At 23.9% G+C, this 14,913-nt stretch overlaps 2 protein-coding genes across 11 annotated transcripts in view; one reads left to right on the top strand and one right to left on the bottom strand.

Annotated features, from left to right (window-relative positions):
• LOC117182274 (double-strand break repair protein MRE11) overlaps nt 1–1,878 on the bottom strand; it is a 51,665-nt gene extending 49,787 nt beyond the window's left edge. For both annotated transcript variants that reach the window (XM_033375393.1, XM_033375394.1), the window contains exon 1: nt 1,672–1,878. In XM_033375393.1, the coding sequence (XP_033231284.1) occupies nt 1,672–1,798 (127 nt within the window). In that variant the 5' untranslated portion in view covers nt 1,799–1,878. The remainder of the gene's footprint in view (nt 1–1,671) is intronic.
• Nucleotides 1,879–5,681: 3,803 nt separating this feature from the next.
• Nucleotides 5,682–14,913, top strand: part of LOC117182233 (UDP-glucose 6-dehydrogenase) — a 46,442-nt gene continuing 37,210 nt past the window's right edge. The window contains exons 1-2 of one of the 9 annotated variants that reach the window (XM_033375321.1): nt 5,690–6,068; nt 11,187–11,237. The gene's annotated coding sequence lies outside the window, so the exon portion shown is untranslated. Of the gene's footprint in view, nt 6,069–10,630; nt 11,238–14,913 lie in introns of those variants that run through there. The other 8 variants (XM_033375322.1, XM_033375320.1, XM_033375323.1 and 5 more) reach the window with 8 other exon arrangements.

Here is a 14,913-nt window from a genome sequence, read left to right as displayed (position 1 = left end):
TTAAAATTTATTCTGAAATCTTTGAAATCTGGTGTAAATCTTTGAATTTTAAATCCTTGTGAAATTTTTATAAAATCTTTGAAATATTTTGAAATCTTCTAAAAAAGTTTGAAATCGTTACAAATCTTTAAAAAGTTTTGAAATATTAGAAATCTCGTTTACTATACCTTTGTAAAAATCTTTAAAATACTTGAAATCTTCTGAAAGCTTAAAAATCTTTTTGAAATGTTTGAAATTTTTGTAAAATCTTTGAAGTCTTTGGAAATCTTCTAAACAAATTTGAAATTTTAGCAAATTTGAAATCGTTTTAAATCTTTTAGATGTTTTAAAATCTTTGAATTTTATACCTTTATGTAATTTTTATAAAATCTTTGAAATATTTGTGAAATATATTTTGAAATCTTCTAAAAAAGTGGGAAATTTATGCGAATCTTTAAAATGTTTTCAAATGCTAGAAATCTCGTTTACTGTTTTTAAAATCTTTAAAATCCTTGAAATCTTCTGAAAGCTTAAACTTCTTTGTGAAATGTTTTAAATTTTTGTAAAATCTTTGAAGTCTTTTGATATCTTCTAAACAAGTTTGAAATCGTTGCAAATCTTTAAAAAGTTTTGAAATATTAGAAATCTCATTTACTATACCTTTGCAAAAATCTTTAAAATCCTTGAAATCTTCTGAAAGTTTTAAAATCTTTGTGAAGTTTTTGAAATTGTTGTAAAATCTTTTTTTCAAATGTTTTAAAATCTAGTGTACTGTACCAGTTTTGAATTATTTGAATTTGAAATCTTTATGATATATTTATGAAATCTTTGAAATTTTTGGTAGAATCTTCGAAATCCTTTAAATCTTTGTAAAATGTTCTGAAATCTTTATGAAATCTTTTGAAATATTCTCAAAGGTATTTAAATCTTTTAAAATCGTTTAAAATTTTTGAAATCTTGTGTAATATACCCTTGTTAAAACATTTAAATTCTTGAAACAATTAGAAAGTTTTAAAACCTTTGTGAAATATTTCAAATCTTTGTGAAAAATCCTTGAATCCTTTTCGAATTTTTAAAATCCATGAACTCCTTTTGAAATGTTCAAAATCCTTTTAAATATTATAAAAGCTTTCAAACATTTTGAAATTTTTAGAATTATTTTGATTTTTTTTAAATCTGGTGTGCACTCAAAAAACCGAGTGATCGACCCCGTGAAAATTATTTTGAAAGCAAAAGAAAAATTCAAGGTTCTTCTGAGAAATTCGAGACTTCCAGGTTTCCAGATCAAAAAAAATTAAGAACTCTGGGTTTTCAAAGTCGCTGGACACCTTGTAATATTTCGCAAATGTTTTTAACTCAATATTTAATAAATCAATTTTTAAATCGTTTACATTTTTAATGTTATGAAACAAAAATCAAGACACATAACCGTGCGCCCCGCGCACGTACATTTTCTGCTGGCAATAATAATAATAACAAAGATTTTACCGGCGTTTTTGCCCGAATTCAGCGGAAAGGGAACACGTTATTTTAAATTTTAGGTTAGACTTGGCAACCTACACAAAGGCATGTAAAAATAAGAATAATAAAATAATAAACTCTACTTTTTTAATCAAATATACGCAAATAAAGTTTAAAAATCACTAAATAAACCTAACTTAAATACCAGATAAGGACGAAATTAAAACGAACCTCTTTTGGTGGATCGTTCATAGCCCAAATGACAATCAGTAGCAAGTAATATTTTTATTGTATCTTCCGCATCAAAAACTTGTGGTTGTGGAGCCTCTTCTAAATTATCATTTTCCTCCTCGGACATTTTTCTTGGCAATTCCAATTACGAATAATAATATCAATGATACACTTTTTTATTGTTGCTTTTTTCTTTACGTCTTTGACACATGTAGTTGCCCGGAAATGACTGAAATAGCGCGTTTCACGTTGCGCAGGCGCACATCGCAGTATGATGTAGCGCCACCTACAATATAAGGCGGGAGATTTCAAAGAATTTTTTAATTTCAGCAGTTGCCAAAATATTCTAAACAAGAATTATGTATCTCAATGAGGTTGTAGGTTTTTTTTATATGGAGTTTTTTCGGATGATGATATTTTATCAACTATTTTCATTTATCTAACAAAAGAAAAAACATAATAGGTACTTTATTGTACCAGGCTTAAAAATACTGCTATGTCTTGTTCATCGATATACATTATGTTAACTGTGGCCTTAGTTTTATTATTTATTAATATATGTGTAATGATTTTTACAATCGTTTAGTTGGTAATAAATTTATATTGAATTTTTCTTATAAATTTCGTAATAAAATATATTAAATAAATTTATTAATCTTGTAAAACTATTATTATTATTATTATTATTATTATTATTATTATTATTATTATTATTTTAACGCACTATGCTATATTCTTTAATAATCATAAATTAAAATAGTTATTGCAGTAGCTGTGCATCGGCTTGCATACAATTTTAGTTTAATTTTAATCTTAATCGGCTTTTAGTGTTACTCTCTAACTTTGATTTAAATATGAGATTATATCCCAACGGGAATTAAAAACCAATACACAAATTAATAAGTTAAAGTGGATTTTTTTGTCGTAACTAAAAATGTTCTGAAAAGGCGTAATGATGAAATTTGTATTAATTTTTGTTGAAGTTCAATTTTGAAGACCTATAATTGAAAAATCTTACATTTCAAAAATGAATAAATAAACATTCTTAAATTTTTGTGATATTGAAGATCGAAAGTGAATTTTTCAATCATCAATCTTCCAAAATAAACAACTTAAAAATATAAATAAAAAAAATTGCAGCATTTTAAATTTCAAAACCTGAAATTTGCAAAAAATTTAATGGTTAATTTTCAAAAAAAATAACACTTCAATTATAAAGATTTACAAAAATCAATCTTTCACCATTTTAAACAGTTAAAATTGAAAACTTTTCTATCTGCATAAATAACTATTCTCAATTTTTCAAAATAAATAATCGAGTTTTTAATTCTGAATCTTTCAAATTGAAAAATTTTTAAACATAAAGCATAAAAATTACAGCATTTTTAATTTTAAGGCTTAAAATTCTTATAATTTTATATTGTACAAAGCGCAAATAAAAAACTCCTAAATTTTTAAGATTTTAAATTAAAAGTTCTATAATTTTTAAAAGTAATAATTGAAAACTCTTCAATTTTAAGAATATTAAAAAAATTCTTAAATTTGGAAGATTTTGAAGATCAAAAATCAAGTTGTTATTCCAAAATCTACTCACTTTAAGATGGTTCGACTTTTAACCATCAAAATTATAGCATTTTTAATTGTAAAACTTGAAAATTTCATCATTTTTACATGTGAAATTCTAAAATTGAAAACACTTCAATTACAAAGACTGACAAAAGTAAGCACAGCAATTTCGAAGAGTTACATTTGAAAGATTTTCAAATTTCCATATAACAAAAAATAAATATAATAAAATATTAATGATTTTGAAGATAATAATATTGATAATTCAACCTTTCAGTGATACTAAATCTTCCAAATTCAAGAAGTTTCCAACGTAAAATCATCAAATTTATAGAATTTTGAATTGTTAAACCTAAAAGTTGCATAATTTTTATTTAAATTCTTTAAAAATAAAAACGTTTTAATTTTTAAAGATTTACAAATCAAACTTCTGGAATTTTCAGGGGTTAAAATTAAAAGCTCGTCAATTTTCAAGATGCATAGATAACAATTCTTAAATTTTGAAAATCAAATATCCTATATAGAGTCGGAAATTATTAAATTTTCAAAATTTATATTTTAGAGGTCTGTAGTTTTTAGCTGTTTTTTTTTAATTATTTAATTTTTAATACTTTCAATTGAAGACATGTCAGTTTTATTGGAATAGTTCCATTAAAAAAATTAAAGTTCATATGTTTAAAAAATTGAAATTTATTAAATTTAGTACATTTTCAATTAAAAACTATTTAACTGTGAAGAGTTACAATAAAAATAATTTCAATTTTTAATTGTGAATTGCCGAATTGAACGATTTGAAAATTTTATATTATGTTAAAAAGCCTCAATCAAAAACTTTTTAATTTGAAAGATTTACCATTCAAAATTATGTACATTTAAAGAGGTATAATTAAAAATTCTTGAATTTGAAAAATATTGAATTGCAAATTATCCATTTTCAAGATTTATATTTTACAGGTAGATAATTTTGAACAGTTTTTTTTAATTGTTAAATTTTGAATTATTGCATTTGAAGACTTTTTAATTTATTTTGGAATAGTTTTAGCTTGAACATGAAAAATGAGAAATGATTCAATTTTGAAGATTTAAAATTGCAATTTATTCAATTTTATAGGGTTTCAGTTGAAAATTTTTTAATTTTAGAGATACATAAAGAAACATTCTTAAATTAAAAAAATTAAAGGTCGAGTTTTTAATTCTAAGCCTTTCAAATTAAAGAAATTGCAGGATTTTTAATTCTAAAAAATAAAACTCGCATAATTTTGAATTTTGAATTTGTCAAAATTAAAAACTCTTCAATTTGAAAGATTTAAAATTAGAAGTTATATTATTTTAAAGGGTCTTGTCCCAAAAAAACTATTTTCAATAGTTATAATAAGAAATTTGGGATTTTTTCAAATATAGAATTGCAAATTATTTAATTTTCAAAAGACTATAATTTTTGTTCTATGGTTTTATTTAACAAATGAAAAATAAAATTATTTAATTTTGAAGATTTAATATTGAAATTTATTCGGTTTTAGAGATTTGGAAATGGAAATTCTTCAATTTTTAAGAATCACAATTGAACATTCTCCAATTTTAAAGAAACATAAATAACAATTCTTAAATCTTAAAAACAAAACTCGAGTTTTTAATTCTACATCTTCCAAATTGAAGCAAATTCGAATATAAAGCATCAAAATTGCAGATTTTTCGCAAATGAAGACTCATTATTATTTTTTGGAATTATTCTATTTGGGAAATAAAAAATTATTCAATGTCAAACTTTTAAAAATTATATCTAATAAATTTTTTAGATTTTAGATTGGAAAATCTTCAATTGTGAAGAGTAACAATTGAATTTTAAAGATGCCTGAACAACAATTCTTTAATTTTGAAAATCAAAAGTCGAGTTTTTAATTCTAAATCTTCCAAATTAAAGAAATCTCGAATATGAGGCATTGAAATTTCAGACTTTTTGCAATTGAAGGTTTTCTAATTTTTTTGATCAGTTTAATTTGAAGAATTAAAAATTATTAAATTTTAATCATTCATTTTCTGGATCAATAAATTTGAAAATTATTATATGTTATAATAAGGTAAATGTTCCAATAATTTCGATGGCCCATTTTATGATAAAAATCATTTATTTTTAGCATTTTATAGTATCAATAGGAATCGTCATTAATTCAAAGCAGATAATTTTCTTTAATAACATTCTTTTATTCAACAGTTATAGAAAAACAGTTATTTTAACTTTCTATATCAAGTAAAATTTTTCTTTGGAGTATATTAATGGATAATGATCAACGTTTCAAGTTAATATACAATTTTTCAAATTAGGTGAATTTGGTGGGCTGCGGTGGCGTGGTTGGCAGCACTGCAAGTGCATACCGAAAGAAGTCGAATGAAGCCGAATCATCATAGCCGAATGAAGCCGAACGAAGATGTCACCGATGTGTCATGTGTCATGTGCGTCAGCGTCCTAATATGCCTGATAATTTTATCCATTAAACTAATTAGGTATTGAGAAATAATAGTTAAAGGTATTTTCCTAAAAAATTAAATTTAAGACAGTGTATGGTTTTCTTAAGAGATGAAGAATTGAGCAACCATGAGTTTAATAATTTAATCTTGTAGCTGTGTCAAAATAGAGGTTATGTTTTGTTTGTTTCTTTTGAATTTTTGGATTCTGACAGTTTTTTTATTCGTGTTTTTCTACGGATGATAAACCGGAAACTATTGTAATCTAGTGGTAATTTCAATGCTCAGAAATTTTACATGTGTTTGGGAATTACTTTGAAAAAAAATTAGTCAAAAGGTGGAATATAACGAGGAGTAAACGGAGCAAGGTATGTTAAATGTTCACGCTTTTGTGCGATTATAAATTTCAGAAATGTTTAAATAACTAGCATTAACAGTCGCGCGCCGAGCGCGTGTAGTTTTTCGATTTGAGAGGGAAAATCATTTTTAACTTAGAATACAAATTTTCAATAATTACTTTTTAGATTTATTAGTTTTTAACGTTATATACATATAATTAATTTTCTGCACAAAAAAAGAACGATTTTTTAACTAAAATGTTATGTTTGGTATTTTCAACAAAAATTCGAATTTGAAAACCTAAACAATTTCTTCGAATTAAAAAAAAATTGAAGTAAAATTTTTAGCCCAAAAACAATCCTTCTGTAAAGAAGGTAAATTTTAAACCAAAGAGTTATATTTTCAATAAAAAAAAGATTAATTTCCGACCAGCTGTATTTTTAGTCAAAAAAGATTAAATATTTGCAAAAAATATAAATTTTCTACAAAATAGTTTAATATTTCAAGCCGAAAATATGAATTTTCAATAAAAAGGTACATTTTCAACTGAATAGTTAATTTTTTAAACAATTACATAATTTTTCTACCAAGAAGATTGATTTTCTTGGAAGACAAAGGAGTTTTTAACTTTAAAGAGATGTTAATTTAAAATTAAAAAAAAAACAAACAACTGAATTAATCAAAAGGAAACAAATTTTCAACAATATACTTGGATCCTCAATATTAAGAAAGAAAAAATTCGAATGCAAATTATAATTTGAATGAAAAAATACTTTTTGATACAAAATAAAAAAATTATGTTTTGAATTTCTGTCTTTATTTGCTCTAAATTTATATAAATATAATTTTCGCAGGTTTCGCAAGAAAATTCGAAAATATTTTTTAAGAATTCAGATATGTCGAAAAAGTATCTAGCCTATTTCTAAACAAAATTTTAATCTTTGGGATTTTACTAAATTTTAGGAAAAATTTGAGACAGTTTAAAAAATATTTATGACTGTATGGTTAATATAATTTGATAAAAAAAAGTCTTGAAGCCTTTCAAAATTCCTAAAAAGATTATGAATTTTTTGTTTCAAAATGTTTTTAAATCCCTATTGCTAAGCCGAAAAATTGTGCTTTAAAATCTTTTACATTCATTTCAGAAATTGTAGGAAATAATTTGAAATCTGTTTATATCTTTTAAAATATTTTCTTAACATTAATTATAAATTAAGAAATAAATAAAATTATAAATTAAAATCTTTTCTGGAACTTTAAAACAAAGTTTTTTCTAAACCGTTCAAAATCCTTGAAAGGCTTCAAATTTTATTTCAAATTTTTCATAAATTTAAATTTTGTTTACAATTTTTTGAAACCGTTTCAAAATTTTAATTATTTTTGCATATTTTTAAAATTTCTAAAACATTGAAATATCTTTTGGAATAATTCAAAGCTTTCCTAACAAAATGTATATCTTTAAAAATTTTTTTAAATTGTCTTAAAATCTTCCAGATTCTTTTTTGACTTATATTGAAATCTTGAAAGATTAAAATTAACCTTTTAAGATAAAACCTCAATCATTGAAAAATTTCTCAGAATCTTATTTTCGATAACGGTATTTTTTTGTTGCCGATGATGTATAATCTTGGTAAATTAAGATTTTCTAAATTTTTGTCCATAATTTCATTTTTCTCTTTTTAAAAAAATTAAAAGGTTTACAAATTATAGCGTGGTAGCGAAATTTTAAGAACATAATTATTTCAAAATATTTAAAAACATTTACAATTAAAACTTTCTTTATCAATAATATTTAGAAAAATTCATAAATAAATTGTACCATCAAATAAAATTACTAATTTGCAATTTTTAGTTTACTAAATTGGTGACGATGAAAATTCGTTAAATTTATTAATAGATAAATAAATATAAAGTCATTTAATATTCTCAAAGGATTATGAGTAGAATCCTTTTATAATTTTTAAAACATTTTGGTCAAATGTCAAAAACAGAATTGTTGCCTTTATTATTAAAGAATTGTATACAATTTAAATTTTCTGTTTAAAAATATTAATTTTTTAGGATTGAAATTCCCGATTTAGAAATGGCGGTTTAGAAAATCCTATCAAAAAAAAATTTCTGAACGAAATTCTCGAAAATGTAGCACTCTTTGTTAAATACCTGATTGGTTGTGTTAATATGACTAAATGGTTGTTTTCAGTTTATTCTTTTGAATTTTCTACATTCTAAACAGGTGAAAATGTAGCAATTTTTTAACTTTTTGATTGCAATATTTAAATTGAAATAATTTTGTTGTAAAACAAAAGCGTACCCTCCGAAGGTTAATTTTTTCGTGTACTCTTAAAAATTAGGTGTCTATTTTTACTTATTGATCCTGTATTATGAAAATTTTCAGTTTTAATGGACACTTTAGATTAGTTTTGAATATTTTCTGATTTTTGGTACAAAATTATTATTTTTTTGGTTAATTCTTTTGGTAGAAATATTATCAATTTGGTTGAATTAAATAACTGAAGAGGATTCCTTCATGAGTCGAAACGTCTGATTAAAAAACAAGGTTTTTTTATTATTGGACCCTAAAGCCCATGTAAAGAAACACCAACTTATTTCAAAACGAAAGTCTATTGGTTTAAATTCTACTATTTTTTATTATGCAGGGTGTCCAGCTACCTTGAAAACCTGGAATTCTTAAATTTATGTTTGAACATTGAAAACCTAGAAATCTTCTTGAATTTCTCACGAGAACCTTGAATTTTAATTTTTGTATTGCTTTTAGAACAGTTTTATAGAAGTTGACCACTCGGTTTTTGGGTACATACCAGATTTTAAAGGTTTACAAAATAATTGTAAACATTTCAAAATATTCCAAAGCTATTATAATATTTACAAGGATTTTGAACATTTTGAACAGTGTTCACGAATTTCACAGACTGGAAAAGGATTCGAGGATTTGAAAAAGGCGTGTAGACAAGATTTCAAAGATTTCACAAAGATTTTAAATGATTTCAAAGCGTTTTAGAAGATGCCAATCATTTTAATGATTTAAAATTCATACAAAAGTTTTCAGAAAGATTTCATAAGTATTTCCAAGAATTCATAAGAATTTAAAAATTATTCACAAATGTTAAAAATTTCAAAAAGGGTATATTGCACTAGATTTCAAAGTTTTTAAACAGTTTCAAAAGGTTTCAATAAATTTGAGAATATTTCAATTATTAAGATAGAAAGATTTCATAGATCTTTCATAACATTTCTCAAAGATTTCAAAGATTTTAAAAAGATTTCACAAAGATTACAATTATTTTAATGATTTCAAATGAATACAACAGATTAAAAAAATTTCATAAAAATGCCATAAAGATTTAAAATTCAAAGATTTAAAAAAGGGTACTATACACCAGATTTCGAAACATTTGAAAAGTTTTAAAAGATTTCAATTTTGTTTAGAAAATTTCACAAAGATTTCGAATATTTCAGAAATATTTCAAGGTTTTCAAAGATTTCAAAAATATTTGAAAGATTTCATAAGAACATAAAGATTTCAAATTCAAATTTAAAAAAAGGTACAGTGCACCAGGCATCAAGGATTTCAAAAAGGGCATAGTAAATCAAATTTCTGAGATTTGAGAACATTTCGAAGGTTTGCAATGATTTCAATTTTTTTAAAAAGATTCTAAAATATTTAACAAAGATTTAAAATATTTTATTGATTTCAAATGAATGCAAAAGGTTTCATAAATATTTAGAAGATTTCATGAAAATTTCAAACATGTCATAAGAATACAAGAATTTTAAAGATTTCACAAAGGATACAGTTCGCCAGATTTCAAAGTTTTTAAAACATTTCAAAAGTTTTAGAATATTTCAAAAGATTTCCAATATTTTAATGATTTCGAACGAATTCAAAAGATTTTGCAAATATTTCGAAAAATTCATAAAGATTTCAAGAGATTTAAAGAATTTTAAAGATTTCAAAAAGGGTAAGTAAGCCAAAATACAACAAATTTCCAAGATTTTAAACTTCACATTTTATTCAGATAATTTCATAATATTTCACAAAAGTCTTAAACTTTCCAGTGATTTCAAATTAATACAGAAGATTTAGGGAAGATTTAAAAAGTATTTCAAAAAATTTATTACGATTTCAAAAGATTTTAAGTATTAAAAAAATTTAAAAGATTTCAGAACATTTCGAAGGTTTTAAACAATTTCAAAAGTTTCCAAGAAATTTGAGAATATTTCAGAGGATTTCAATGATTTCACACGATACAGAAGTTGTCATGAACAAACATTAAAGAAAGATTTTACAAAGATTTCAAATAATAAAAAAAAAATTCACATATTTCAAAGAATCCAAGGATTTCAAAGACTTTACAGAGATTTTTAAATATTCCTAAAGATTTCACAAATATTACTTATGTTTGCAAAAAATTAGGTATTTGTTTATTTATGATTATGCTTTCTTTATAAATTGTTGGCCAATAAAAAACTAAATGAGTCATTTTTTATATGTATAACAATCGGTTATTTAAATATTTGATGTAAAAAATAAGACCTGGAAAACCAGGAAAAGACCTTGAAATTTATTTCTAGGAATCGTTGTACACCCTGTTATATTTTGTGTTGTGAATTAATTTTTTTTTAATTGAAATTACGTAAGATACGGAGAGGGGGGTAAAATCTTATTGATCCTAACAAAGGAATTACGTAGTTAAAAATTGTATTAAAAAAAAACCTTTACTTAATTTAGTCACGCCCCTTTGTAAAATATGAGCTGTTACTCTTAGTAGAAATGAAGTGGTGCGTTGCATATGCGCACGTGCCAGCCGCAAGTATAATATGGCCAATAAGTGAAAACCCAACAGTTCTTATTCAGTTTCCAACTAGCGTATAGGTTTTCTAAATTTACTGAGGCCACAGCTTCTTTCAGTACTGAACTTCAGATTACTCTTGTCTCTATTAAATTTAATCTTCTTGCTGCTGATAAATCGCTCCAACATTTTATCAAATCTTTCCGAATATTTTTTAATTTAAAATTATCAGTTCAAATCACTACAGAATACTTATTGCTTTTATTTAAATTTTAAATTTGAGTGAAAATAGTGTAAAAAGTATGAAAAACTTAAAATAAAAGAAGATTTCGGCAGGAAAAGAGGCAGAAGTGTTCTAAGAAGAGAAAAATTTAAAAGTATCTGCACGTGAGTATTTCCTGAGATAAACTGATTGATATAATATAGTGATAGTGATAGAAAAAAAGTTAAACGTGGGTAAGGCTATCTAATATCTTCATTCCATGACTCAATAAACATCTATTTCATTGAAAATAACGAAGGACTCCAACATCCTGTTCAATATAATAAAGCTAATACATTTATTCTTGTTTTTAAATAAAAAGATTACTTTCAGAGAAGAATGTTTCAATAAAAAACCTTCAAGCATATTATTATGCAGGAAAAATGTTTTTTTTTTCATTTTCTGTATAGTTGAAAGTTTATTCAAAAAAGGGGTAGTTTCCAAAATATATTATTCAGGGACTTCATATTGCTTTTTAACTGTAAGCCATATCGGCGGTTTCAATAATTTAAAAATTCAAAACCTTTGTTTAAAAAATACTATTTTCTGTTCAATATTCAACTATCTTGGTGAAAATTCGTCTTTTTGTGATGATTATTGAACTGATTTGGTAAAAAATTCAACTATTCGGTTAACAATTTACATTTTTTATTTAAAATCATATTTTCGATTAGAAAATTCCACTGTTTTACAGAAAATTCACCTTTTGATCATGAGAACGCAATAGTTTAAATGACATTTTTTTCCCTGTTGACTGAAAAATCTTTCATGGTTGAAAATCCAATGGTTGAAAATCCAATTTAGGACTCAACTATTTTTTTGAGAAGTCGTCTTTTTTATTTCAAAATTACATGATTTAGTTGAAAATTCATCTTTTTTGGGTGGAATTTATTAATTTTGTTTGAATATTGCTCTATTTCGTTAAAAAATCAACTAGGTTGATAAAAATTCCTTTATTTTGGTAAATTTTTTAACTATTTTGGTCAAAAATCCAACCATTTGGTCGAAAATGAACCTTTCTTTTTTGTAGAAAATTCATCTTTTTGCCGTGAATATTCAACATTTTGGAGAAAATGTGGTTTTTTTATGGACTAAAATTTTTTGTTTGTTTGAAAATTCAACTATTTTGTAAAGAAATTTCTTTTTATTGTTCAACGTTACACTATTTATAAAAAATGTGTCTTATTTTATGTAGAAACTCAATCTTCTTTGCTGAAAATTCGAATGTTTGGATGAAAATTGAACTTTTTTGTACAAATTTCTTTTTATTTGATTAGTAGCATGTTATGTGAGTATAGCTGAAAAGTAACTTTTTTAGTTCGGAATTAAGCTACACTATTTTCTGTTAAAAGTTGATATTTTTACTTGAAAATTAATGTTTTTTTTTATTTGGTCTTTTTTATGCAACAAATTAATCTATTTGTTGAAAATTCCACTATTTGATTAAAAAATCGAACTCAGGGTCTAACTATTTTGTAGTGAATTCGTCTTTTGTATTTCAAACAATTTAAAAATTACACTATTTAGTTGAAAATTCGTCTTTTTTGGTAGAAATTTAATAGTTTTGTTTGAATATTTATCTGTTTTGTTAAAAATTCAACTACGTTGGTAAAAATTCTTCTATTTTGGTGAAAAATCCAACTACATTATTTGGTTGAAAATGAACCTTTTTTTGTAGAAAATTCGTATTTTTGCCGTGAATATTTAAAATTTTTGAGAAAATTTGGTTTTTTTATGGGCTAAAATTTTTTTCTTGTTTGAAAATTCAACTATTTTACTAAAAATGGTTACTTTATTGTACATAATTGCACTATTTTTTTTATATTTGTCTTTTTAAGCAGATGCTTAATCTTCTTTGTTAAAATTCAAATGTTTGGATGAAAATTGAACTTTTTTGTACAAATTTATTTCTATTTGATTAGTAGTATGTTATTTGAGTATAGTTAAAAGAAGTTTTTTTAGTTGGGAATTAAACTACTTTATTTTCGGTTGAAAGTTGATATTTTTTACTTGAAAATTCATGTTTTTTTTTAATTGGTCTTTTTTATATAACAAATTTATTTATTTGTTGAAAATTCCACTTTTTGATTAAAAAGTAATTTTTTGTTAAAGGTTTATCATTTTAGTTAAAAATTAGTTTCTTTGTGTGAAAATGAAGCTATCTTGTTGAAAATTCGCTTTTTTATGTCAAGGATTACTTTTTTCAACTGAAAATCTAATTAATCCATTTTTTGTAAATTTATAGTTTTTAGTTGAAAATTCAATAACTTTGTTTAAAACTCGTTTCTTTGGGGTTACAAATCAAATTATTTTAGTAGAACCAGATAGAACTATTTTTCAGAAAATTCGTCGTTTTGGCTCGGAAATTCAACAATCTGTGTGCGATTTTTCTTGTTTAATAATTTAAAGAATTTTATTGTTTAAAAATTCAACACTTTTGTTAAAAAATTCCTCTTCTTAGTTCGAAAATCAGCCTGTTTTGGTAGAGGATTAAACTGTTTTTGATTGAAAATTATAATATTTTTTTGGTAGAAATATCAACTATCTTTTCTTTGAGAATTCATGTATCTCTTTGGTTGAAAAATTAACTATTTTGTTAAAGATTGTTTTTTGCTGGTTGAAAATGAATTGTTTTAACTAAAAATTTACTTGTTCTATTTTTGGTTCAAAATTGATCTTTTTGAGGTAAAAGCTCTACTATTTGGTTAAAATTTCATGTATTTTGTTGAAAATTCGTCTTTTTTAAGTAGAAAAATAATCTTTATGGTTGAAAATTCAACTAGTTTGCTAAAAATGCGTTGTTTTTTGTAAAAAATAATTCTTTAAAATAAAGTTCTATCTTTTTGTAGGGCATTTAAAAATTTTTTAAAATTACTTTTAATTGAACTCTCTGCGACGAATAGTTTACGAGATATTATTTTGTTAATTAAGGATAGCGTGTTTTCAGAGAAGCCTGGGTTTCAATTATTTTTCTTTGTTATAAAAAATACTAAGATCAATTTTTGTTTGTAGATCGTTATAGTGGAATGTTGAAAGTGTTCACATTTTTTTTATGAATTTCGAAATCCAAAAATGGCTGAGTGAGGTGGCAGATTTTTTTTCTATAAATAATAACATGTTTTGTAAAATAAATCATGTTAAAAATTATTCACTTCGTGAATCACCTAGGGGATAGTGCTTCTTTAATGAAAACAACTTTTTAGATTTTTACAAAGTGTTTTACATTTTTAATAACTAATTGTTATAAATAATAATACTTTTTATAATTACATTTGTCGAAAACAACTGAAAAAAGGAGTATAATGTTTGACGAGTGATAATGAGAATATTTTTTTTGTAAATTTTCTAGGTTCAAAATATTAGTTTCATAAAAATAGATTTTAACAAATTTCAATTAACAATTTTGTAGAACTGTACCGCGTTATGATAGAATTTTTTTTTTAATTCAGGAATGTGTAGGAACTGAGTGTTTGAAATAACACCTTTCAGAATTTTAGTTGCCTGACTGTTACAAACAAATTATTTTGTACTAAAACCGTCGTGATTTATTATTAAAAGGGAATGCTTGGCAACGAAAAATTGCTATAACTTAAATATTTATAAAAAATATATGAAGTTTAAAAAAAAACAATAATAGATTTGATCAAAAGGTGATATTTATGTAGAACTTTTATTGTTTAAAAAAAATGAATCCCTTTCCGCACTTTTTCATTTTAAATTCCAGAACGAATATTTTTTAGTACTTTCAAACTTGAACTTTAGGGATCTAGAGTAAGAGCACTAATTCTTATAACCTTAGTC

This window comes from Belonocnema kinseyi, chromosome 10, assembly GCF_010883055.1.
Source record: "Belonocnema kinseyi isolate 2016_QV_RU_SX_M_011 chromosome 10, B_treatae_v1, whole genome shotgun sequence".
Taxonomy (NCBI): Eukaryota; Metazoa; Arthropoda; class Insecta; order Hymenoptera; family Cynipidae; genus Belonocnema; species Belonocnema kinseyi.
This window is presented reverse-complemented; position numbering and strand designations above follow the sequence as displayed.